This window comes from Fonsecaea nubica, assembly GCF_001646965.1.
Source record: "Fonsecaea nubica strain CBS 269.64 chromosome Unknown Scaff20, whole genome shotgun sequence".
NCBI lineage: Eukaryota > Fungi > Ascomycota > Eurotiomycetes > Chaetothyriales > Herpotrichiellaceae > Fonsecaea > Fonsecaea nubica.
This window is the reverse complement of record NW_019173693.1, coordinates 110,925-135,655: the sequence shown is the minus strand read 5'-3', so window position 1 is coordinate 135,655 and position 24,731 is coordinate 110,925. Positions and strand designations below refer to the sequence as shown.

Here is a 24,731-nt window from a genome sequence, read left to right as displayed (position 1 = left end):
CACTAATCTAAATCCTCGTCGTCGTCCTTTTCAACATCTGTCGTCGCCGTCGCGCTCTGGGTCTCGTCGTCAACGCGGCTCAAAATCCCCGCCATCTTCTGATGCTCCTCGAGAAAGTCCTCGCTCAGGTCGTCCAATTGCTTGATTTGCTCCTGAATGCCGGCCAGTTGGCCTGCAACATTACGGCTTTTCTCGTTTGATGTTGATGGTAGTGCTGATACTTCTTCGTGCCCTGCTAGAGGTGTTGTTTCGTTAGCCATGGCGCTCGCTGCCGCGTCTGTAGAAGCTGCGTCTGCAGGGCTAGCCCATCGACTAGACTCCAGACCTTGTTTGGGAGAGGCAGGTGAGAGGGGGTTCACAGACTTCCCAGCGGACTTTGGGCTCTGAAGCACAGTGGCCTCAGTCTTGAATCGCTGCACTTCCTTCTGGGCGCTTTCGGCAAGGTTGCGTTGGGTGTCGATCTCAAGCATTGCCCCGTCCAGCTCGGCTTCAAGGGACGCGATCATCTTCTTTGCTTCATCGAGGCTCGCTTTGATAGTGTCGACGTCCTCGGATTCCGAACTTCCCTTGTCCGCCAGTTTGGCGTCATTCAGCTCAGTAAGGACTTTCTCGAGTTGCGTGTCGTATTCCGCCTTGGCCTCGCGGATCGCAAGGTCGTGCTTCTCTTGCAGCGCATGAAGCTCCTTTTGAGCATCCAGGTACTTCTCGTTCAGTGCCTCAAGCTGGGCTGGATCAGGTCGCTGCGCCGCCGCCTCCTGGGCATTGAGAAGCTCTTGCTTCATGGCTGCTAGAGCCGTTTCGCGTTCTTCGAGTGCTAGAACCATGGCTTCGTGGTGCTTCTTCTCGACGTCTCTGGCCTGTTCTTGTGCTTCTGCAAGTTGAGTTCGAAGTTCGTCCAGCTGCGCAGATGAAGACTGGCTCGACTCGGCGGCACTGCGCGCCCCCTGCAGCTCCGCTTGCAGTTGCGTCAGTGCGGCTTCGTGCTCCGACTTGATCTTTCGCAAGGCTTCCTCGTGTTGTTTCTCGGCTTCCGCAAGGCGGGCACTAGCGGCCGCACATTGCTCCTCAAGTTGGTCAACCTGGCTCTTCCACTGACTCTCCAAGGTCTTCATGACCTCGTCTAATTGGTCGTCGTGTTCTTGCTTCATCCGTTCTTGGACTTCTGTCAACTGAGACAAATTCGCGGCGTGACTCGACTCAATGGACTTGGTATGCTCTGCGCGAATCCGCTCAATGTCTTGCTCATGTTGTCCCCGTAGCGTCTTCTCTAGCTCGCCGAGGGCTTTTTCATGTTCTGCGCGTAGGGCCTCCATGTCCTCCTCGATTTTAGCCTCCAAGGCTTTCTTCGTTTCCAAGACTTGATCATGTTGCATCTGAATTTCACTCATTCGTGCAAGTTTGAGGACCGAGGTCGACATGTCTGCTTGCAGTTTCTCGAGAGCTTCATTGAGTTCCTCCTCCTTTTCTTTGGCCTCTTTTTCGGTATTTTCCAGAATGGATTTCACCATCTGTGTTTGGAATCGGTTGCCCTCGAGTTCTTGTTGGAGAGATCTGGTCTGCGACTCCAATTGGCGCTTCTCTTCAGCGAGGCTCGATCGCAAATCATCCAGCGCCTCCTCGTGATGAGATTTCGCTTTGACCTCCATATCCTGAAGTTGCTGTGTGTGCTCCGCTTTGAGAGAGGCGATTGTCTCAGCATGACGGCCGGAGATCTGCTCTTCCAACTCACTGAGCTGTTTGGCGTGCTCGGCTCGGACGGTTTCCATCGACTCTTGCATGGACTTGAGCTGGTCCTCTAGATCCTTGACCGCAGTGGCGTGCGACTCTTTCAGCGCGTTCAGCGCCACTTCCCGCTCATTAACTCTCTGCTGCTCCATCTCTGCTATCTGCCCCGAATGAATCGATCTTGCCTCTGCCAATTCGGCCTCCACAGTATTGAGTTGTTGCTCGAGATTCCTCACTCTTTCAATGTGAATCTTCTCAGCCTCTTCGACAGCCTTCTGCTGAGACTCCGACGCCTCAGACTTTACACGCTCGAGTTGCTGCAGATGCCCAGCTTCAATGGATTCCAAATCCTTGAGAGACGTCTTCATCTGGTCCTCCAGCTGCTTGATCTGGGATGAGTGGGTTTGCTTGAGGGTTGATGCCTCCTTTTGCGACTCGTGGAGCTTTTGCTCAAGTTGTTGGATCTGCTCAGCGTGATCAGATTCCAGTTTCGCAACTTCTTCCTCGTGTTTCGCCTGCGATCCGGACACAGCGAGTTCAAGTTCCTTCTCATGAGCAGATTTCACCGCAGCAATTTCCTCCCGCGCAGACTCGCCTTGGGACTCGCGGTCCTTCAAGATTTTCTCATGATTTGCGGTAACCTCGTCGACGGCGTTTTTGGCGGCGTCTACTTGACTTTGCAGCGCCGCGAGAGCCCCTTCATGGTCTGCTCTTTTCGCCTCCGCATCCTCCCTGGCCTTTTGCAGTTCAGATTCGAGATCCTGAACTCTACTTGAATGCGAAGCCCTGCTGCTTTCAAGCTCGTCGTTGATGGCGGCCAGGTCAGCTTCAGCCTTCTTCAACACGTTTTGCAACTCGCTGTCTTGCGCAACCTGTACTGTCTTCAGTTCTTCTTGGGCGTCGCTCAATTGTCGCTTGATGGTGTCCATTTCCGCTGCATGAGCTTTCTCGGCGGCCGCAAGGGATGATGCAGCTGCGGCATTCGTATCAGCCTTTTCTTGCTGTAGAGTTTTGATCTGGTCCTCCAGCTCACGCACCAGTGCTACTTGCGCGTTGCTTTCGTTGTCTTTTGCTTGTTGGAATTCGAGCACTTGACTTTCCAAGGATTGAATAACATCGTTTTGCCGGGAAATTTCTCCGGTGACTTTGGCAAGTTCCTCCTGTTGGCCAACGATGTCTTTCTGTTTGCTCGCAACCTCTGTACGTGCCTCCTCAAGCTTGTCCCGGCTTTCGGCAAGCCGCGCTTGATACTCGGCTTCGAGGGTCGCAATTCGGGTCTCCATCTCCTTTTCTAGTTGTGCATTGCTATCCCTCGTCGAAGCCTGTTCAGCCGCCGCACTTCGAAGTTCTTCCAGCTCCGACTTGGACTGATCAATCTCCTTCTGGGCAAGAGCCAGTTCCAGAGTGAGCTGTTCGGTTTTGGTATCGTGCCCCTGAGAAAGCTCTTGCAGCTTTTCTTGATGCGCACGCTCCATTTCCGAGATCCGAGCCTCGTGAAGCGATGTGAGTTGCTCAATTTTGGCGGCGTGTTCGTTTTGCATCGCGTCGGTGACGCCCAGCACACGCACGCTCTCTTCCTCCGCAGTCTTGCTGAAGTCTTCGAGCTTGGCCTTCAATTCCATTAGCTCGGCCTGTAAAGCCGCGACCTGCGAACTGCTGTTCTCGTCCTGTATTTGAGCGCCAGGCTCGTCCAGCTGAAGTTTGTCTGCTTCGACCGCCGAATCAGAGGGCGTTTCTTCAATCACCGACTGAACCTCCTCCAACTCTGCGGCCGTTGGAACTCGGCCGTGAGTACGTTCAAACGCCCTAACCTTGGCAAGGTCCGACTTCAATTTTGCGATTTTGCTTGCAGCCTCGTCATCCATTGACTGCTGTTCTTGTTCATCGGCGCCATCCGCCGTCATAGCTGCTCTCAACATGCTGTTCACGAGCTCAAACTCTCTGATCCGCTGCTCTATCAAGAGCGACCTCGTAGATTTCCTCGACCCCAATGGTGGACGAGCCGTTCCGGCTGCGGCGTTGTTGTCAGGAGCCGACGTAGCATTCTCCTTGTTATCTTCCGGCTCTTCCATTCCAGTCTTGACTGCGGGAGAGGCGGGAATCGTGCTCAGGCGCTTCTTATCAGCAAGAGCACTGGTCCCGACACTTCTTGAGGAGGTGAGAGGTCTTGCTCGTGTGGTAGACGGAGTCGACAACGCGGTGCGGGTCGAGGTCGGAGTGGCAGCTACCTTCCTAGCAGCCATTGGACTGCTGCTGGACTGCTGTGCCGATGTAGTTGCAGCCTGCGTTGATGTGCGTCGAGCAGGGGTGGGAGCAAGTGACCTGGAGGTAGAGCCTCGATCAGAAGTCGTGGAGGCGGCCAACGACATCCTCTTTGGTCTTGCAGATATGCCATCTTTGCTCTTCTCGTCGCCAGAAGGCTTCTCGTCCACCGACGTCTCTGATTCTCTTTTCTTGTGTGTTACAATTGACGAAGTCGAGGCTGTATTGGGGGTCTTTCGGGCGGTCGTACTGGTAGCGGTTGGTCTGGCCGGCGGCTTGCTCAGTGAACTTCCGACCGCAGGCCTGGTAGCGGAGGAGGTAGAGGTAGAGGCTGGTCTGCCCGTGGTAGACAATCTGGAAGCTGGAGTCCTGGCCACGGGCCTCGATGGAGGATTGGTCGCCTTTGGCTTGAGCGTCGCGGTTTCATCCTTTTTGTCCATGGCTGCAGTGCAGGTTTGGGGCAGGGCTTTTCACAAATGCAACTGCAGAACAAGAGGAAGACAGATGGACCAGATGCAGTAATCGATCGGGAAGGGAGAGGAAGGAGAGAATATCAATCAGCCTAGTCCCAGACCTGCTGGCGTGCGACCGATTGGGCGAAGTCACCGCGACGCGTTTCTTTTTGGCTGCGTGGAAAAGTCGTGAATCTAAGACTCCAAGGACGAGCCACTCGAAAGAAGCGAACAAAAGCGAAGAGGCGAAGATGCACGCCCCCACCACCAGCGACAGCATCACGAGGCTAACTTCTCTATCACAGACGAGTCTCTCGCCAGTTCCTCCTCCCTCACTGATTCCCCGAGATTAGTGGTTTCAGCCTGCTCCCGTCCTCGTTCTCGGCTTTGAGACACCTGCGCGCCGCCGTCTCACCCATGACCGATACGATCAAGACTACTTTGAAAGGAGGTGGAATTGACACGGCTGCTGGCTCGACCAGGACATTCGGGAACCAGAGAGCCGGTTCCCAGGTACCATCATTCAGCACCCCTAACATGCGCACCAAACAAAGGGGTATCATGCAGCCAATGCTGTCTAAAACGAAGCAAAACAAACAGCCCACGTCTTTATACATCAACCAGGAACACTCCTCAACCAGTCCCAGGACTCATCCAGCTCATGTTCCAACTGTCTCGCCATGGTCTGCTTCACCCATCGGGCCTTCGCCATCAGCTGATCCATGTCGTATTTCTCCAGACTACCTCCCGGCCCACCGTAAGCGTCGATGATATCCTCCCATCTTGACTCGCCGGTGTACTCTTGCAAGGCGTTGACCAACACGATCAACTCACATTCATTCCATTCCGTCTCATCTGGTGGGGGAATCTCCTCCGTAGGTTCTCGTCTGATCCTCGGTCTGACGCGCACAGCCGTGCCATTGAGAGAGCCGGTGTCTTGTCTGCGGCTAGACGCTGGCAGGACATATTCCTCGCCAATAGATATGTCGTCAATATCAATGAGCTGGCATTGTGAGCTAGGAACTGGCTCATTCGGACTCGCCACACCAACATAAGAATAGTGATATTGTCGATGTTTTGCCAATGCGGCTTCTCTTCTCCGCCGGTCCTCAGCCTGCTGTTTTTCCAGGTTTTCCTTCTGTTGACATGCAAGCTCGTCAACAAATCTCTCTCGTTCATCCTCGTCGACCGCGCGAAGATAGTTCTTCACGATATTTCCCACGTGGACCTTGATATTGGAATGTGTCTTGCTTTTGACCGCATTTTCTAGCACAGGTCTCGGAGTCCAAGCCTGGGCGCTTCTCACCAGCTTGGATGTGATATTCAGGAGCTGGCAGAGTTCTCTCAACGCTGTTACGCTGAGCCCATCGTTTTGAAACAAAGTCCTGAGGGCCCGCTTGGCCAGGTCCAACGACGTAGGAATCAAGTGCTCATATAAGTCACGAACCATTCTTTTCCGCTTGGGGTCGAAACGCATATCGGGTCGATAATGGTAGTCACAGATATGTTTGCATCGTCGCCTCAACAGGCGCAGCGTTTCCCGTTTTTCACGTTCCAGTCCTTGAGGAGACCCGGGGTGTCCACGACGGATCGCCTTGTAGATAGATGCAAGCTTTGTGAACTCGCGCGCGCATGCTTTGCCTTCGGTCGACTCTGGCTCAGAGCAAGAGCGGCTTTCGACGACTTCAGCGGCTGCGACCAGGGACTCCGTCCAAGCATCCATGCAGTCATGAACTCGCACTGCTATCTCGATCCCTGACAATGCCGCTTTAACCAACCGTTCTCGTTTAGCTTCGGCCTCTGCCACAGTCTGTTCTGCGGCATCGCGGTCAGCTTGAGTTCGCGGGCGCCGACTTTGTTGCGTTGTAGGTTTGGCAGATTCTTGTCCTTGGTCAGCGTTGTCCGTTGTGTCCCTTCGGCCTTCTTCGATCGCCTCAACAAGGATATGAGGTTCGGGTATTGCCTCAGCCAGGGCCTGCTTGGCAATTTCAACGAGTGGGTTCAATGGTCCAGCGCCGGGCGGTTGATTTTGTCCAATCTCGAGGCCTGCATCCGTCCCAGATTCAACAGGCTGATGTGCAGGCTGTTGTATTTTGGGCCGGTGTGACTCTTTAGAAGGCCGATTTTGGACCACCTCATTTGTTGGAGCTTCTTCTGAAAGTTCTAGCTCTTGTTCTGGTGGAGCTTGGTCTTGCCCTTCTCTTCGAGAGGCTTCGAAAAGATCCTCACCGTCAAAAGGCTCACGATCAGTAATTGCAGTCGTTTCCTTCAGCTTGCTAGCACGTTGGGGTTTATGGAGAGACCGGCCAATCCTCTCAATCCTCCTCCTTACAGGCCGCTTTCTAGGAGAATCGTCCAAGTTTACCAGTGCATTTGTCCTGGTTTCTAACACGCCCTTGCCTTTGAAAGGCGATGCGGTGTCTTGCGGTCGTTGATTGAGCGCCCTGAGCTTCTTCAACGGTCCTAGCAGCGCCATTTCCCTAGAGTTCGTTTCCGCATCGTCAGGGATCTCGAACAGGTCGCGTCTATTGAGAAAGGTAGGTGCTGAGAGGGATTTCCGCGCCTGTAGTCTTCCGGATCTGCGCCGGGAGGGGCTTGCAGTCGTTGCCATAACCACATCAGAGGCAGACGGGACAGGTTGTTCGATTCGGCTGCGCTTTGTCGAGGCGGTCAAGGCATCGGACGCGCCACGAGATTCGCTCTTCTGCTTCCTAGGAGAGCTTTGCATTGAGTGGGCTGCCTCTTCGTTGAGAATGGCCGTCACGTCGTCTGCGTCCCACTCGAGCGCATTGCGAGCAGCAGATCTGCGCGTGGAGCGCTGCATCGACAGCCGACCCAGGAGCGAGGACACAGTTTGGAAGTATCATAGGTACCACTGATATGGAGTTCAAAGCGTTGGTACCAGCGCTGAACTTGGAGGTTTAAGTTCAACGTGATGCGCCCCGCGAAGCAGCGGTTGCGCAGGCGACGTGGCCACGAGGCTGAGATTACATAATCGACCTTCAGCCTTATCGACAAGCCAAGCACAGACATCGCCAACATTGTATCATCCCATCTACCAACAACTGGATTCATTATCCTCGTTTTGCAGGATAATTGGACTTCACATACAACTCGCCACTCCCATATCCATTCATTCTCAAATATAACCAGACTGGGCGGATCGCGAGGAACCCCCAAACAGCGGTCATGGCGAACTTTCCCCTGCTCGCGAAGATTGCGGACGTAAAAGAACATCGATTCGAGAAGCCAGTGAAAAAGATATTCGATGGTCCTGATGTATCCTTCTTCCTAATGTCTCTCGCGTATCGGGACATCATGATATTCATGCTTCAACTCAACAGATCTGTTTTACCACGCAAAGTTCAGACGGGAGGAAAGGACACAGTCTCGACCTGGCGGTTAAACTCAGAGGAGGTCGTGTTCTCAGAAGCTATCTCTCGACTGCGCACTCTGTTAGACCACCTAATAGATCTAGTCGATGCTGTTCCTCCCGATACCGGCCCTAGGCGATTTGGCAACGTCAGCTTCCGCAAGTGGTACAAGATCGTCGAAGGAGAGGTTGGCGACTTATTGACCCAGCATCTGCCAGAAGAACTCGGCCCAGCGCATGAAGAGCTCTCGTCATACCTCTTAGGGAGTCTCGGAAGTTCTCAGCGGCTGGACTACGGAACGGGCCACGAGCTCAGCTTTCTTGCCTTCCTGGCTTGCCTGTGGAAGCTGAGTTTCTTCGCCGAGCGCGAGCCAGGTGTGGAAGAGCGAGGAATCGTCCTCGGTGTCTTCGAGTTGTACCTCGTCCTCATCAGGAAGCTCATCAAGACATACACTCTAGAGCCGGCCGGGTCTCACGGGGTCTGGGGCCTAGACGACAATTCATTCCTCCCGTACATTTTTGGTTCTGCCCAACTGTGTCCGCCTATCGCCGAAACCGACGACACCCCTACTGAAGGTTCGCTGCCCAGTGCCCCCGATGCGTCCGCAGTGACCAAACTCAACCTCGTCGAGAAGGAGAAGGACTCAAACATGTACTTTTCGGCCATCGCCTTCATCTACGACGTCAAGAGAGGCCCGTTCTGGGAGCACAGCCCCATGCTCTTCGACATCTCCGGCATCAAGGACGGCTGGGGCAAGATCAATAAGGGCATGATCAAGATGTACAATGCAGAAGTCCTTTCCAAGTTCCCCGTCGTCCAGCATTTTCCCTTCGGCTCCCTGTTCAAGTGGGAGAAGGATCCCGAGGCTAAGCCACCACCACCCTCGACACACGCTGCGAGCCAACCTCTCCGAAACCCAACGGATACCAATGCGCCCAGTGCAATGAGGCCGGGTGGCCCTCCGATGGGGTCAACAGCCGCGCCCTGGGCCTCGAAACCCTCGGCCGCGCCAGCGGGCTTCGTCAACGGCGTCACGCAGGCCCCGTGGGCTGGTCGAGCACCTGCGCCGCCCCCTCCTCGTGGTGGCTTCGCTGCAGCACAGAGACGACCCCTACAAGCATTGAAGGAGACGGAGACGAAGACGACCCAGCAAGTGCCCAAAGGGTAGAAGTCAAGCGCTGTACCAAGGAAATGCGAGACACGACTTCTTTTTTTTCTTGTGAAATGTATGATTTATGAATATGAACACCCCAGACGTAAAACCCTGGAGATAACCTATTGAAACCCCCAGAAAAAGTACTGCGTGCATGGAGGGGCAGGGGGTATCACGATGAATCTGAATCATAGCCCACCACCAACGCCGTGCTGTTTGTTTCCACTTTTGTCGTCTTCGGCTCTTTAACTTCTGGATGGCGATGATGCCCTTCTGCTTCCCCTTCATCCGCCCTTTTGCGTTTGACTCTCGGCTGCCAGACATCTTGCTCTCGTAAGAAAGGGTCGGACGTCATCCTCGTGTTGCTGCGTAGTGTGCTCTGGAGGATCTCCTTCCTGTGGTCCTGCTTCGCTGTGGTGCTGGACTGGGACCGCCGGGAGGAGGAGAGGGGGGATGAGACGGAGGATGTAGTAGTGGCCGAAGAGGTCAGATGTCCGGTGTCGCGAGGACTGTGAAACATGGGCTTGGTCTTGGAATTACTCGTCGTCGCCGAGAACGACGAAGCCAGGTCGCGATGCTCGCCAAAGTCGACAAACTTGGCCCTCTCGCCATCCTCGGCACTTTCACCCACCACATCCAACTCCAGTCCAAACTTGTCCTTCAAGGCCTCTCCGGATCTCTCGTCGGCCTGTCTTTTCCGCCGGCCCACGCGAAACTCGGCGCGGAGGCGCCGACTCCGCTCGTACGGGTCGGCCCAGTCGCGGTCGCTGGCCTTCAAGAGGCTCTCGAGCCTCTCCTTCTGCGAATCGAACAGGGTCTTGTCTTGGATCTTTTTCTCCAGCGTGCCGAACGCGCCGTCGCGCTCCAGCCGCGCTTTGTCCTCCTCGCTCACAGCACCGCCGGCGATGAGTATCTCGCCGTCGAGGACCTTGTCGGCGCCCATGTCCCTCCTCCGCCCGCCCTCGACGACCACGTACTCGGCGTTCTTGGGATCCGTCCGCACCTCCAGCCAGCCTCCGCAGGCGGCGTGCTTGAAGCGGAAACTCCATACGGGGGTGGAGAAGTAGTTGCCCACCTTCTTCTTCTCCGCGTTGAACCGCACGCCCTGCCCGATCAGCTGCTCGGGCCGGCAGTGCGTGCACCAGATGGCGAACGGGCATTCGAAGCGGACGGTCAGGATGCCTTCGGTCTTGAGCTTGCGGGCGCGCGAGCCCAGCGCGTGGCCCTTGCCGGACGCCGTGTTGAACGAAACCACGCCCTCCAGGTCCGGAGGGACGTAGCGGCCCATATTGAAACCCTGCATTTTGTCGGCGGTGACGGTTCGTAGTCTGTGACGTCTCCGTGGTTAGAGAAGGGAGGGAAGAGATTAGGAGTCGCCCGCACGGCCCGGCCTCGATCAGTCGGGCTCTTGTGATGTTGTTGTTCGGCCTCCAATTTCCAGACAAGCACCCATTTCAGTATCTGCTCGGCTGTACGGCGATGTTGTGAGGCTAAAATGCCAGAGGGACAGAGAGAATTGGGAGTGGTGGCAAGTGTGGTGGTTGTAGAATTCGGTAGGGTCCAGGTTTCTGCAGCGCAGTTACACATGTGCATCGCGAATAAGGCTGAGGCTTCGCCATTCCTCGGGGCGGAAGATTGAGTTTATCCGCGTCCGGCAGCCTTACATACCGAGATACCTACTCGCTTCATATGATTGTGGTTTGATCAGCCACAAAGGCCGATAAGACTTAATATATAGTCTCCGCGCCTCCGGGAGACAGAAGAGTATATGCGTCGGAAACAGAGTCCCTTCGCTGACCATTATCAGCACTCAGCACTGAAATGCTACACCTTCCCGCTTCGCCACATTCGACCCTCCGCCAGCGAAGCCTGTACCTTCGCAACTAATTTCGACCAACCTGCCGACCTTGCGACTATTGTCCTTGGCCTGCTTCTGTTTCCGCTTCTTGTCCCTGTTCTCCTTGTCGTCGTTGTCTCCAGCGGCTTCGGGTGCCGGGCCGCTCAGATCTGCTTCGCAGACATAGCAGAGAATGCTGGCATTGGTTCCTTTACCTGCCTTCGACGACACACTCTTGGATGCGGTGCCCACCAGAAACAAGTCAGTGCAGGCGCCGCAGACGACGTGCCCGCACCCTTCTGCCGTTCCCAACATCGGTTTCGAGGTGTTAGTCAGGGCCTTCTTACAACTTGGACAGATCCTCGTTGGCTCATCCGCACCCGCGCCCTTTTCTGGCTCGATCTCTGCAAAATTGACCGCGATGAGCGATTTCAGCGAGTAGTTGTGTTTATCCTCCGGTGTCGATGCGGGACACAGTGGATGGAGCTTTGGCAGTTTAGATGTTGACGTTGTAGCTGTGGATCCGGAGAGGCTGTCGGAGCCTGGGATCCAGAAACTCGCTTCGGAGGATTTTGGCTTCTTGTTCCTTTCGCCGCCTTGCTCACCATTACTCTGTGTTTCTGACAGACGGGCATGCAACTCCTCGGCTTCCCTCTTCCTCTTCCTTCCTATCATCTCAATCCCATCGTCCGCAAAACCCATTGCGGTCCTCTCAAAAACCTCCAACTCCCTTTTTCTCTTCTCTTCTTCCTCTCTCGCTCTCTCCTCGCGCTCCTCCCTCTCCCTCATTTCGGCTTCCTTCTCTAGCCGTTTAATCTCCTTTCTCTGCGCCATGAGATCGTTCAGCGCACATTCCCTGCAAAAGAGATGGACTTTTAGATTGCTGTTGTTTCCCCCACAGCAAGCCACGGGGACCTTGGCATAGCCCAGACACAGGCGGCAGTATCCAAAGGGCAGAAACGAGTCGCGTGTAAGTCGGGTTGTTTGAGTCCCCCAGCTTGAGCGCAGGAGAGAGCGTTCGTGAGAGGTGAAGAAGGCCAAAGACGTGTTGCGCTTCGAGTGGGACATTGTGGACCGGATGGGCGTGGCCAGCCAAGACGGCGCAAGCTCGACAACGACGACAGGTGGTCCTCAAACTGTGTTGCGCTTCTGGGACGAATCTCCTTTACCGCTTGATATTCTCTGAGGACTGCAAACTCCGTCCAAAAATTAGACAGACTCCTAGACAGCCAGGAAAATCTTCGAGTCCGCTGGAGCCAGTAAACCTCATGCACACGGAATGCTTGGAATCGAAGCAGCCGGCTCTTCTTGATCGGTTTGTCAGATCCGATTCTCGTCGACTTCCGTTATAGGGAGCGCTCGTGTCGTGGAGCAATATCGTAACTTTGTGCCTGTCTCGGGATGGTAGTATGTACCTAGCTGTGGGACAACAACCGCACCAATGCGGTCTATGTCACTGGTGGACGCGCCCTGCAAGAAGCGATTGAGGGACAGGTTACACCTAGAGCTGTGACTGATTCAAATCACGTACAATCAATACAAATCCGTCGTCTAGAAAGGTGCTGTCTGGTACATAGGAAGAGCTGCGGACCAAGTGTTGGTGACGATGCGCTTTTTGTATGTTCGGAACAACTTCGGAGAAAAGAAGGGCCGAAGAACACGGGGATATCAAGAGATAATCCAGGACACCAGCCTGACCACTGGCAGGCTTCTCCACCAGCCTTCCTCATTCCCGCCTGGTATGGGATAGAATGTGTATTACTGGTGGCCGTTCTTCTCAAGCAACAGCATATTAATTGTACAAGACAGGGGGCTACAGTCAACGTGTAATGACCGAAGCAATCATCTTGCACAGTGCGCATTCCGAGCCTCCTAACCAATCTATCCATGCATCACATCTGTATCAGCCTCATATTGCACGAGCAGACATATAGCTCCGATAGATCCATAATGCGCTGGACCCCGACCCCTAGTTCGTGACAATGTAGAGATGCGCATGCCCTTTTCAACCTGTCTCTCCTCTCCTACGACGCTTGAAGCAAGAGCATTCCATGAATAGTTGGACGGTAAAGTATGCCGGAATCCAGACCGTAACTACCAGCACCACCAGTAATATCCGAGCCCACAGAGGCCAGTCTAGGTAATTCGCTGCTGATCGACGTAGTATTTGGTCATGAAGACTGAAGTCCGTTCCAGGCACAGGTGCCATTGCAGAGGACAGCTTCGGGGGGTGGCTTTGGATTTGTGGCCTATCACGAGGCAATAACGCCTGCATTAAGATCGTCAGATCAGAGTTCTAGCTCGTCGTTTATGGGCATCAAAGCTTTACCTGGCTCAAAATGACCAGCCCCTATTACGGCAAGCTGTAGCGGATAGATCGGACGACGTTCCAAACAATAATCTTTGCGCCACAGGTGCAAGCGATTCTCCGCGCATAAAGTCATGATCGACTGCAATGCATCGCGCCGACGAGTCCAGGTGTATTGTAGGTTGACAACACAAAGGTGGTAATCTTCAAGGCATTGTTTTCGTGTCAGAGACGTTTGAGGGTTGCGTCTGCAAACAAGTGTCCGGACAAAGGCACATCCCACACAATGACTCGGAGCACAGTCATCACAGCCATTTGCGGCCAGCAGCAGTGACTCTTTGCTTGAAGACGGGACTCTTGATGGGATTTCCAATCGTGTAGAATGGGTTCATCAAAGTCTTCACCCAGAGTTCGAAGACCTCATTCATAAATTGCCGAATGGCCTCTTCTGTCTGTGGACTGGTGGGATTCTGTGGGATCGAAGTCGATGAAATCGTGGTCGATGCTCGAACCCCAGCAGAGGAGTTCGTCATTGCCGAAGGTTGGTGGAGAAGCATGAACCGCACATTCGTCCCCGTCATAAAGCAGCTGATGTGCGAATTGGTGGGTGCGTAGTTGTCGATGACTTTGAGCCACATGTTTGGCGTGAGCCACTGCACTTCTTCCACGACGTCGAGAGCAGCGTGGACGATGAATTGGTTCATATACCGAGAGGTCTCGCCATTGCGGAACCGAGCGACACCGTCACCGCCAGCTTTGGATGTGCCGAAGGTCAATTCGAAGAGCGGCGAGTCGGTGGGTGAGACGATAACGAAGTAGTATGACATGTTCCTTTCACGCGGCGCGAATTCACCGCTCCCTCGATAGTCCTTGAGATGCGAGATCGGCCTTGACCGGCGGAGTTATTTCAGTGTCGCACACTCAAATGTGTAGAAGAAAGACATCAAACACTGGAAGTGGTGATCGAGACGAGGCTCGGCACAACTCCGGGGAAAATGTTGGTGTCGTCGTGGCACGTCAAGAGATGAATCTCCCGTCCGCATTGTAAATCTACATTCTCGACGCAATCCACAAGTCCGTTGTCGGCGGTGTTGACTGCGATCATCACTATTGCGGCATGCCCCCCCTCACTTTCGGCCTCAACTCCGCCAAAACATCCTCAGGCGTCTCGAAGCCCGCGCAGAAACGCAAAGCCTTCTTCGATGATGGTGATGATGGAAGCGAGGAGGCCGCGGCCACGCCTCCGCCTGCTTATGGCGCGAAGAAGACCTCAAAACCTCTACGGCCCTTAAGAGATCTTGACGATGACGACCATGACCACGAACCTCCGAGAAAGTCGCCCAAGCTGTCGCAGTACGGTCTGCAGCTTCACAAATCAAAATCCTCGGGGTCTGCAATGGAGACGGACAAGTATGTAAATCTGTCGGCCCTGCGCAGTGCCAAGTTGCATGACGAAGAAGCCTCGAAGATCGATGCATCTGTCTACGACTACGACGCTGCCTACGAAACGTTCCACGCAGAGAAAGAGAAAAAGCCAAACGAGGCAGGGGGATCGTCAGGCCCCAAATACATGGGATCACTTCTACAGAGCGCTGAGGTGCGAAAGAGAGATCAGCTGCGAGCCCGAGAGAAGCTCCTGCAGCGTGAAAGAGAAGCAGAGGGAGATGAATACGCTGACAAGGAGAAATTCGTGACTGGAGCATATAAGAAGCAGCAGGAGGAGATCAGGCGCATGGAGGAAGAGGAGAAAAAACGTGAAGCAGAGGAGGAAGAACGGCGCAGGAAAGGTGGAGGCATGACCGCTTTCCACAAGCGGATGCTAGAGAAGGACGAAGAGAGGATGCGGTTGATCAAAAAGGCCGAGGAGGAGGCCGCAAAGAGAAAGGAAGACGGCCTAGAGGAGGCGACGCCGATTGAGGAAGAGGAATCTGAAACGAAGATTGCTGAGAAACTGAACAAGCAAGGAGCACGCATCGTCGTCAACGATGAAGGTGAGGTGGTCGACAAGCGACAGCTCCTGTCCGCTGGCCTGAATGTGGCGGCCAAGAAGCCCGGGAGAGAGCAACAAGCCCCCACGGGACCAGAATCTGCTCGAAAGGACGAATACTGGAGATCATCCAAGGCAGTAGATGCGCGCCATGCTCAGCGCGAGAGACAGTCACGGATGATGGAGCGACAGATCGAGGAGATGACGGAGAAACAGAAGCAGGTCGAAGTGGAGGAGCAGAAACAACAACAGGACAAGAGTAAGAGCAAGGTCAGCGAAGCCGATAAGATGAGTGCCAGAGAGAGATTTCTGCAGCGGAAACGGGAAAGAGAGGAGGAAGCGAGGAAGAAGAAAGAGGCTGGCGGTTGAAGCGAGTCGAGGCATTGGTTCAAACCACGTTGTTGGCACAGTCCTCTGGCTATGCCCGCCCGTCTTACTGGATGAACATGCCTCCATCGACGGCGATGATTTTGTTGTGGACATAACCAGTCTTGACAATCCACAGCACTGTCTCTGCGATTTCTTCAGGCTTTCCCAGTCTCCCAATGGGAATTTCTGAGCAATGTCTGGGTCAGCAAACTCAGGTCCCGGAGACAGCAAGAAGAGTGACTTACTAGCAGACAACTCTGCCGACCCTCCAGGCAGCATCTTGGTCTCTTCGATCAATGCTGGTGCAACACCGTTGATGGTTATGCCGGTCTTTGCATAAGCGCCAGCTAGCCAATGCACCAACCCATGGAGTGCCGATTTAGAGGATCTGTTGAGTGAGCAGACAATTTACAATAACAAAACACGTTGCATCGCAGAAGAGCACTCACGCATAATGGGGTCCCACCACACCACCGGTGAAGCCCGCGACACTGGAACAGAAGATGATCCTGCCCCAACCGGCATCAACCATCTTGGGGATACACAACTGGGTGAGCAAGAATGCTGTGCCACAGTTTGCTCTCCACGTTTTCTCAAAGTCCTCCACGGACACCTCGCTGATATCCTTGACTCGGGATACCCCCATGGTCAGCCCGGCGTTGTTGAAGAGGATGGTTGGATGACCCATTTCTCGCACGACGTCGGTGTGGAGAGAGCGCGTCTCGTCGTAGGAAGATAGATCCGCGCGAAAGGCAGAGGCGCGCACGTTCATCGATTTGAGCTGTGCGACGAGGGTTTCTGCCGTGTCCGAGGCACTATGATAGTGCACGGCGATGGAGCAGTTGAGGTGGGCCAGGGCGAGGCATGTCGCTTTGCCTATTCCGCCTGTTGCTCCGGTCACCAAGGCGAGATGCGAGGAGAGGTCTGTCGTCAATGCCATTGATCCCTCTTCTGTTGTCCCAGTAATGCAAATGAGGAAAGGATGATGTGTCTAGAAGCCCACGTCAAATGCCCCTTGTTCAAGTTTCTCCCGTCTCTTTTCCAAGTCTTATGCTTTCCTCCGCCAGCAAAGGATATCTGGCGAGAATCAGTTGGTATCACAAAAATGTAGAGAATGCTGCTAGTAGGACGCGATATAAGTGGCACTGGCACCGGAACTGGCGCTGGCATGGGCTTGCGATAGTTGATGACAATTGAAATGCAGGATCTTTGTATCTACCGAGTACTCGGTCCTTGGTGACTTGGTGATGGTGATGAGGGCCATGATGGCGGGACAAATCAACCACGATGCTGCTTATCCCCGAAATGACAACCTAAACGCCGAGAGGGCACCGAAGGATTTCGTGGAAAAACCACAAGCCTTCGCGGTACAGTGACTGCCCTTGTTTAATTCAACAACAAACACAGACACATACTCGTTACACACTCGGTACGTGTGAAGACTGTCCATCATCTGCAACTTGCACACACTCGTACCAGAACGGTTATATACTCTATACCCTATACTCTGGACGCATCTTCCCGTCTCTCGTACACCCAGGGTGATCGACATAGCCCCGCCTGAGAAACACTTCCGTCTTGAACTGCGACAGAGGTTACTGAGCTGAGCTGAGCTGAGCCAGGCTGTGACAGACAGGAGAAGAGAAAAGAAAAGGGAGCAAAAGTACGGCAAGGGAGGGGACGGGAAAAACAGATAGGAGAAGGGGCTTAAAGCGCTCTCAATAGATAGATAGATAGATAGATCACTTTGCAGTATCTCCTTGGGGGGGGGAGGGGAGGGGACGGAACCGACACTTGTGCCACGCAGACAAAACACCCTTCCTCATACAAAAGGAGTTTCTTTATTGGATATCAGACCGGTAAAAGGTCTTGCAGTGCTACACAAAGACCCAAGAAGCGGCGGCGAGACGGGTAGGCTTCTTCATCGCCTGTTGCAAGTTTTGTATACCGATACGATATACAGTATTCTGGGCAGAAACCACAAGGCTGTCTACAGTATTCACGTCGGAACTTCACGGTGGAGTATAACATCTTTGGAGCCGGCCAGAAGAATTGACCCGCCTCCACAATGTCCCTGTCACCTCATCGATCCTCCTCATCATGCCCCTCGAGCCTGATCACCGCCACCCTCCAGCTGCAATACCTGGCCGAAGGCGCCGCCAACGTCATCTACAGCGTCTCCGTCCTGTCACCGCAGTCTCTTCAGCAACACTCAAACTGCTGCGTCATACGTCTCCGCAAAGACCTCGCCTTCACGAAACCGGCGGTGCAGGTCATATCGGAATTTCGGGACCGCATCGTACCGCTTTTCAACAAGGAGCACGGATCATTGCTGCTGGAGCAGGCGTTGTATAAGCTCACGCCAGAAATGGTGAGTAGGGCAAACGAGGAATTGCGAGAGATGGACAGCGTGGATTTATCTGCCCTTTCGGCAGAAGACGTCAAAGGCAAAAAGATCCGCCATCATCACCGACGACACGTCTATTTGCCCTCATACGAGAATGAGCAGTATGGAATTCTGATGCAGAACTTGCAGGGCCCAGGGATCGACTGGCTAGTCGAGTTCAAGCCCAAATGGCTGGTGCAAAGTCCCAGTGCGCCTGTAGACGCAAGAAACTGCAGGACGTGTGCACTTAATGCAATGCGGAGAAAAGCTGGAGCTCACCAAGGGAGAGGTGACTCGGGGTTTTGCCCGTTGGATTTGTTGGCGGATGAACATGCAGTGTTGAAGCGGACGCTGGCGAATATCTGGCCACTCGAGAATGGAATTGACGACTTTGTGACGGTCTTTGCAGAAAAGGTCCAGCCTGCCTTGAGACATCTTCAGACTCTTCAGAAAGAGTATGGGTGCGTGGCATTGGACGATTTTCTCCACCCAGCTGGCAAGGACTTTGGCGTGGCCATGGCGTTGAGGGACTGCAGCGTCTTTCTAGCTCTCAGGCGGAGTACCAACGCCGGCGATGGGGGGGTTGATGTTGTAGACGTCAAGCTTGCGGACCTAGATCTCAAGACGGCCGAAGGAGGCAAGATCCACAAATGGGCGACCATGGAGCAAGAGCTTCTTGACGGTGGCTGGTATCAGAGCTTGGACGGGTCGGATTGTTGGATGAGCCGTCGGCACCTCTGATGAACAATTCCCATCACATTAAGTGTAGATTCCGTCACCAGTTATGTTTGATGAGAAAGATGAGATCGGCCAGTTTCTGGATGTGGTGGTGCTCGATGGCTCTTATCCCGGTCTTGATCTGCTCGAGCAATTCCTCAGACAAGCCGCCCCTGCGTCGAGCGTAGATATCGATGCCCGCAGGTGTAAATAGGGTCTTCTGGAAGTATGTGACGACCCAGCCGCCCTCTTCTTCGCCATATCCCAGTATCTCCCAGTGGCTCGATGCGACCTTCAAGAGTCCCTTGCCGCGCCAGTTGTATGCGCCTTTTGTGTTGGCGTCCGGGGTATCGACACCTTCGACTCGCTTGTGCTTGTCCGAGGTCAGGGGCTGGTATTCGACCAGGTCATCGAGCTGCTCGGCATTCTGGGGCAAGGACGTGTAGGTGATGGTTACATTGCGGTTGTTCTTCCACATGGGAAGCGTCGAGTGGGTGACATGCCACGTGCCCTGTAGGAAGGAGACATGAGGAGACTTGAAGGTGTCCGGATTTGTAGGAGAAGCCGTCGACGGCGGTCGGAAATTGAGTCGTGGAGTTTGGGCTGTGGTCATGATTGTTGGGTGTTGGCGCGCAAACAGGTGCGTTGGAGATGTGGCTTGGGGAATTGGAGAATAAAGACAGCAGACTTGACAGAGAACTCGAATAGAACCACTCAACTGGTAATTACCTCTCAAGCTATGTACCTGGTAGGTAGTTGGGTTTTAAGTAGAGCATCGGGTAATTACTGTCCACGGAGGTGGATGGTACAGAAGAGGACAAGACAGACCAGCTGCTTAACTACGCCGTGCTGCGCCTCACTTCCCACGTATGTACCTCGTACTTGCATATTACTTCCCGCAGACTATTCATCTTCTTATTCTACCACGCAAATATCGTAATTGGTACTTGTACCGAGTACAATGGCTCGATAATCACACCACATTTCTGTCTTATCCTCTTCGTAACTCGATGCTTTGTCACTTTGACCTCGAATGATGGACACCCGACGCGATGCATCTCGACATATTCTCCCGATGTCCTTGAAAATCCAGACGTGTGCAACCCCTGCTGCACAGTCCCCGAGTTGTTTCGAACTGACTGGATCAAACGAGTCTCCGACCGAAAGTGTCTTGCGTTTCGCTCGGATAAATAATCGACCGTAGCAGAATCTTGATCGACCGTAGGGAGGATTGCCCCACACGTACTTTTAGTGACATACAAACGCGCATTCCCCGCATCAACAATTCACTGCACCAAGTGATGTGGGTGGTACGTGCAGCGTGCATCGTAACCAAAAGTACAGCCTTTGTTTACTCTATTGACAATCTGCGTTCCTCTCTCTACCTATGAGTGTATTCTGCTCCTCCAAAAGGCTGGCATTGAGTCGATATCATGCCGTCCTCTACACATTGCCGTGACGATCTAAGCCCAAAGACCAAAGACCAAACTTCACTTGACAACCATGTCACCACCGGCGAAAAAGAGTCTGAAGAAAGAGATAATACGTGCTTGGAAACTGCAGGCTTTTCTGACACTCCGAAGAGTCCTTGGGATCTTTACACCGAGCTTGCAGGTGCATCCAACGACCCTCCCGCTCTGAGGTCCATTCTCAAAGCCATCACCGCCCAGCACCGTGCTGTCGAGCCTCCTTTCTGGACCGAATACCAGCTCGACGCGTGCCATGTGGACCTTCTAAGACAGCGCCTCGAAGAGTGTGGTGTGAGCGAGAAAGCCCGGTATGGTTGAGAGATAAATGGAGTGTCAGGTTCCGGACCGCTAGTAACTCGGGGATACAGGTCTGGGTATTTCTCCGAGCTTGGGATCTTTGTTCACGAAGCACATTCGTACACCCACAATATCTACGCATGCCAATTCTCCCGCTATTTCTTCAAGAAGCTGGATCACCTGTCCTCTTCGCCAGAAGAAGAAGCATGTGTGGCTCACATCGTTGATAGTGGCTCCTCAGATGCCAAAGCCAAAGATTCCACCAACAAGGGCTACCATCAACCAGACAATTTCTACAGCAACTTTTTCTCAATCCATCATGGTTTTTGTTTGGAGATTGCATGCACACAGAAGCGCGCTCGACTAAACGACTTGGCTGAATTCTACTTCCTCAACAGTGACCGACAGACACAAGTCCTCGTTTGTATCGACTTCGACGCCGACCACTCCAAAAAAGCCACTTTCTTGACCTGGAGATGCAGTGGAGGCAAGCTCAAAGCGCATGTCCAAGTTAGTATTTCGTCCTGGGTACTATACAAACTCCTTACCGTTGGTGTCTAGGACATACGAACCGAGGATGGCAAGCTTGTTCCAGGCGACTCTTTACGAATAACCATGCTCGAGATAGCGCCGCCAGACCGCATCCCACCCTCAATGCACAATATGGCGATCTACTTTTCGGTGCAAGAACTTGTCGAAATCCTGGAGTTCGCAGAGTCTGCTCGGGCGAAATGGGACGAAATACAACGTGCCAAGAACACTGTGCCGATCGTTCCAAAACCCACTGCAGCGCTGCCAGATGATGTAGAAGGGGCTATCTAAACCGAAATCCTGAGATTTCAAAAAGGAACCGGCCAAAATCGCCTTTGTACTAGTAATGAACAAGCACGTGAAGGGACATACCCACCAGGAAAAATCGAGCCCAGTGAGCTCATCTATGTATTGTACGAGTAATACCTCTACCAAAACCACTTCTGGGACAGAAGAAAAGACGAGAAAACAACCCATGTATCCCAACAGACGCGAATTGTGGACTGCCAATGTATGGCGCCTCCAGGACTCCTTTTGATCCGATTTCAGTTGCCAACCCCCCCCCCCCCCCCCCCCTTCTATTCTTCGATCCTCTCCCAGGCATGTATGTATGTGTATTGCATTCTGCCCGAGTTGGTACGCGGACCAGAGTGTCGTGCCACAGATGGGAAACGTCGAGATCTTCCAATTAACATACAACGCAGCGGCCTTCTTCAGACAAAGAAAATCGAGGTAGTGGGACGGGTGCTTTCGATCTCATCTTCGACATTTGAGATGACGACGTGCACGTGCGGGAGAGGTGGGGGGCAACGAACTCCTGTGTCTGGCCACTCCCGATGGTTGAGAGAACTGTTTCAAAGAGGCACAGCCCCAGTGATGAGGGACGAAATTCCTCCGACACCTATGGCGAGGCATCAGACCTGCAGACAACCACCATCACCATCACCAGTCTGTCGACGAGTCAGTATAGCACAACCACGTCAATATACCTGGTCAACTCGATGAAAATGACACAATAAGACCATCGAGGCCCCCGCCTGCAACATCGCGACCCTGCAAATAGTGGATCTCACGGTCCTCCACAGGGCAGCAGCACTTTCGTACAACGCAGAGGGCGAGACGCAGGTGGTGTGTTGTTGTCCCCGCCCCCTCCTGGCATTGCACGTTCTGAAAGGCGTTGCACCCAAGTCAATCGACCGAAGGACATGATGGCGACAGAGACACACCGTTGGCATTGGCGCGTGGTGGCGGGGTGTCGACCCTTTCCCCTCCTCCATCAACGCGCTTTTTGGAGTTGGGAAAAAAAAGAACCGGGGAGGACCCTACGTTGATATCGCCGAGCTTTCGCTCCCAAGCTATGCTAAGGTAAGGTAAGGTAAGGTTCTAGAGGTCTTTTGCGTACATTCCCAAGAAAGTAGTTGACTCGCTACCTAGTATTCTACGGCGAAGCACCTTTCGCGCGACGTGTATATATGTATGCACCATACCCACTTCGCCAAGTACTTATGCAGGTACAATTGGAACCTAGCGTGCCAAGGCGTGGCCAGCCCTGTGGTCGGGCTCGCTGGTTTCCACGCCAAGGCTGGAGACTAGTACATATCGGACTACTATAGACTCTTGGCGGGATCCAACTAGACGAACGTCGGTTTGTTTACAAGTACGAGGCACAGCCAATTCACCTCACCGTACCTGGCAAGCCGAGGCGTGGACGCATGATGTACGAAAGGAGATTTGGGGATGTGAAGTGAGTTCTATAGAGAGAGTGAGTGAGAAGTGAGTGAGACGTGAGAAGGAAGAGAGGGAGAATCATGTTCAGTTTCAGTTTCAGTTTCAATTTGTTCTTTTGAATGAAAAGCTCTGCGCGTGCCTCACTGGGCCGGGTATCATCTAGTCATACAGTAGAAGGCGAAAAAGTGCCTATGGCTTCGTGAGCCAGCCGAGATGTTGTTCTTGTTGTTCTTGCTGATTCTCTCCGAACGCCGATGCTGATGCAGATCCTGTATCGTCTCCATCTCCATCTCGCCTCTGGCTTATTCATGCCTGTGTCTGCAGGTGGGTCTGCATGAGCTGGTGGTTTCTGACCGCGATGTCGAGTAAGAAGCACAGTTCCGACGCTGGAATGTGGATGCCGGTGTCGTGGCCGAGACAGGTGGGAAGGTTGAGCAGTGGCTTCGCCTCCCCGGGGATCATGCGGGCAGGGCAGAAATCGGCCAGGCTGAGGTGGATGCCGCGGCAGTCCTTGTTCACTGTTCCGTCTGCCTTTTGGAACTCCTGTAGGGTTACAAGTGATTGTCAGTCAGACGACGGATGGTTTCAGTCACGAGAGAAGAGAGAGTGAAAGGGAAGATTCGAGTGCGATGGGATAGGCGAGAACGTACCTCCTCATCGGCCAACTCGGCCTGGATCTCGCCATCCGAGGCCACCTTCTTCTTCCAGACGTAGTACTTGGCCTGCTTGGCCGCAGGGTACTCGATCTCAAACGCTACGACAACCTGTATCTCACCATTTGAGCCCTGGATGTACGCCTGGGCGACTTCCCCAAACGCCATCTTCTGCTGGGCGTAGCCGATCTCAAACACCACACCGGGGTAGTAGGCATCGACGTGGGCGAAGCCCACATCGGGAGAACACCAGCTGCCGTTGGCGGCAAGTTCGACGGCCGAGTTGGTGCGCTTTTTGATCTGGGCGGCCACGTCGGCGATGAGGATTTCAGGGTGGTACTTGCGAATGCGCAGAGCGTTGGCGACATGGTCGCCAACGTTCCAGGCGAAGACGCTGTGGAGGACGGTGGTCATTCTGATGATGATTTTGCTGGTTGCGGAAAAGTAATCGTGTCTATCTCGAAACAACCAGGTTAGCAAGGCCACGACAAGTTCTTCTGAAAGTTGAATCTCAAGCTGTTGCAAGCGTACCTCAAACAGCCGAAGCCCCAGCGGTCTTGGAAGTCTTTCACGAAGACCTTGTGTGCGTCGAGGGTGAAAGGAAACTCGAGGTAGGTGTTGTCAAAGGTGCTGCGTTTGTGGATGTCGGTGGGAATTTGACTGATGGCGAGTTTGGTTTTTGTGTCTTGATCAGTCTCGGCGCAAGGCGGAGCGTTGGTGGTAGAAGCGTCGTTACCGCTGTGGAGCGCAGCGACGGCGACGGCGTTGTCAACGTTGGAGTCATCGGAGACGACTTGTGATTTCTCTTCTTTCTCGCTCATGTCCACCTCCTGCGCCGACTCTTGTTTCTCGTCCTGTTGTTCTGTCGCGTCACCACTGACCGTGCCAGAGTCCACTGAGATGTCACGGGTTTCTTCGTTGTCCATTCCGAGCACAGGATTCATTGTGAGCAAGTTGGGTTCATAGATCCACGGCGAGGTGTCAAACAAGTCACCGCTTTGTGGAGAGGGGGCCATCAACAAAGAAGACAACAAGCAGAGATAGAAGAACAGGTAGGATGGTGCCTGTGAAGCTCACGGAGGCTGGTCTGGGTGTCTGCACAAGTTCAAATTGAATCCAAGGACGCGATCGAAGTGAGGACTGACTAGGAGGAACTTGTATATTGAATTTAAGTGGATCGATACGGTGGACCAAGTGGCGGCGAGGCGGTATACAACGGTCGATCATATTGTGCCTCATGGCTGGATATACGGTGAAGCATTCAAAGCCTGCACATCAGCTGCCAGCACCGCAGCTGGACGAACGATACAGTCTTGTTCTCTTTGTGGGCCAGAACTACGAGACTCTACGACAGTCAGAGACCTTCGAGAGATTCCACTCAGCTATGGTGAGAAGGCACCATCAGAGCAGCCCAGAACCATGGAACACAGCAGAGAAGCCGTTGATGACACACTCACAACGAGACCAAAGAGAAGCTTCACCT

At 53.6% G+C, this 24,731-nt stretch overlaps 12 protein-coding genes across 12 annotated transcripts; 4 read left to right on the top strand and 8 right to left on the bottom strand.

Annotated features, from left to right (window-relative positions):
* Window positions 1–2: 2 nt before the first annotated feature.
* AYO20_04000 (hypothetical protein) lies at window positions 3–4,427 on the bottom strand (the record flags this gene model as incomplete). Its single annotated transcript, XM_022642299.1, has 1 exon — window positions 3–4,427. One exon carries the CDS (start codon window positions 4,425–4,427, stop codon window positions 3–5), a length of 4,425 nt encoding a protein of 1,474 aa, XP_022501680.1.
* A 628-nt stretch (window positions 4,428–5,055) lies between these two features.
* AYO20_03999 (hypothetical protein) lies at window positions 5,056–7,263 on the bottom strand (the record flags this gene model as incomplete). Its single annotated transcript, XM_022642298.1, has 1 exon — window positions 5,056–7,263. The coding sequence occupies one exon, from the start codon at window positions 7,261–7,263 to the stop codon at window positions 5,056–5,058; it is 2,208 nt and encodes a 735-aa protein (XP_022501679.1).
* Window positions 7,264–7,628: 365 nt separating this feature from the next.
* Window positions 7,629–8,981, top strand: AYO20_03998 (hypothetical protein; the record flags this gene model as incomplete). The annotated part of the gene is made up of 1 exon (XM_022642297.1): window positions 7,629–8,981. One exon carries the CDS (start codon window positions 7,629–7,631, stop codon window positions 8,979–8,981), a length of 1,353 nt encoding a protein of 450 aa, XP_022501678.1.
* A 157-nt stretch (window positions 8,982–9,138) lies between these two features.
* On the bottom strand, window positions 9,139–10,254 carry AYO20_03997 (hypothetical protein; the record flags this gene model as incomplete). Its single annotated transcript, XM_022642296.1, has 1 exon — window positions 9,139–10,254. The coding sequence occupies one exon, from the start codon at window positions 10,252–10,254 to the stop codon at window positions 9,139–9,141; it is 1,116 nt and encodes a 371-aa protein (XP_022501677.1).
* Window positions 10,255–10,776: 522 nt separating this feature from the next.
* On the bottom strand, window positions 10,777–11,871 carry AYO20_03996 (hypothetical protein; the record flags this gene model as incomplete). Its single annotated transcript, XM_022642295.1, has 1 exon — window positions 10,777–11,871. One exon carries the CDS (start codon window positions 11,869–11,871, stop codon window positions 10,777–10,779), a length of 1,095 nt encoding a protein of 364 aa, XP_022501676.1.
* Window positions 11,872–13,416: 1,545 nt separating this feature from the next.
* AYO20_03995 (hypothetical protein) lies at window positions 13,417–13,938 on the bottom strand (the record flags this gene model as incomplete). Its single annotated transcript, XM_022642294.1, has 1 exon — window positions 13,417–13,938. The coding sequence occupies one exon, from the start codon at window positions 13,936–13,938 to the stop codon at window positions 13,417–13,419; it is 522 nt and encodes a 173-aa protein (XP_022501675.1).
* Window positions 13,939–14,228: 290 nt separating this feature from the next.
* AYO20_03994 (hypothetical protein) lies at window positions 14,229–15,467 on the top strand (the record flags this gene model as incomplete). The annotated part of the gene is made up of 1 exon (XM_022642293.1): window positions 14,229–15,467. One exon carries the CDS (start codon window positions 14,229–14,231, stop codon window positions 15,465–15,467), a length of 1,239 nt encoding a protein of 412 aa, XP_022501674.1.
* Window positions 15,468–15,531: 64 nt separating this feature from the next.
* On the bottom strand, window positions 15,532–16,407 carry AYO20_03993 (hypothetical protein; the record flags this gene model as incomplete). The annotated part of the gene is made up of 3 exons (XM_022642292.1): window positions 15,532–15,653; window positions 15,713–15,855; window positions 15,917–16,407. 3 exons carry the CDS (start codon window positions 16,405–16,407, stop codon window positions 15,532–15,534), a joined length of 756 nt encoding a protein of 251 aa, XP_022501673.1.
* Window positions 16,408–17,535: 1,128 nt separating this feature from the next.
* AYO20_03992 (hypothetical protein) lies at window positions 17,536–18,594 on the top strand (the record flags this gene model as incomplete). The annotated part of the gene is made up of 1 exon (XM_022642291.1): window positions 17,536–18,594. The coding sequence occupies one exon, from the start codon at window positions 17,536–17,538 to the stop codon at window positions 18,592–18,594; it is 1,059 nt and encodes a 352-aa protein (XP_022501672.1).
* Window positions 18,595–18,628: 34 nt separating this feature from the next.
* AYO20_03991 (hypothetical protein) lies at window positions 18,629–19,183 on the bottom strand (the record flags this gene model as incomplete). The annotated part of the gene is made up of 1 exon (XM_022642290.1): window positions 18,629–19,183. One exon carries the CDS (start codon window positions 19,181–19,183, stop codon window positions 18,629–18,631), a length of 555 nt encoding a protein of 184 aa, XP_022501671.1.
* Window positions 19,184–20,003: 820 nt separating this feature from the next.
* Window positions 20,004–21,158, top strand: AYO20_03990 (hypothetical protein; the record flags this gene model as incomplete). Its single annotated transcript, XM_022642289.1, has 3 exons — window positions 20,004–20,347; window positions 20,408–20,846; window positions 20,898–21,158. The coding sequence occupies 3 exons, from the start codon at window positions 20,004–20,006 to the stop codon at window positions 21,156–21,158; spliced, it is 1,044 nt and encodes a 347-aa protein (XP_022501670.1).
* Window positions 21,159–22,901: 1,743 nt separating this feature from the next.
* Window positions 22,902–24,192, bottom strand: AYO20_03989 (hypothetical protein; the record flags this gene model as incomplete). The annotated part of the gene is made up of 3 exons (XM_022642288.1): window positions 22,902–23,138; window positions 23,246–23,678; window positions 23,780–24,192. 3 exons carry the CDS (start codon window positions 24,190–24,192, stop codon window positions 22,902–22,904), a joined length of 1,083 nt encoding a protein of 360 aa, XP_022501669.1.
* Window positions 24,193–24,731: the final 539 nt, after the last annotated feature.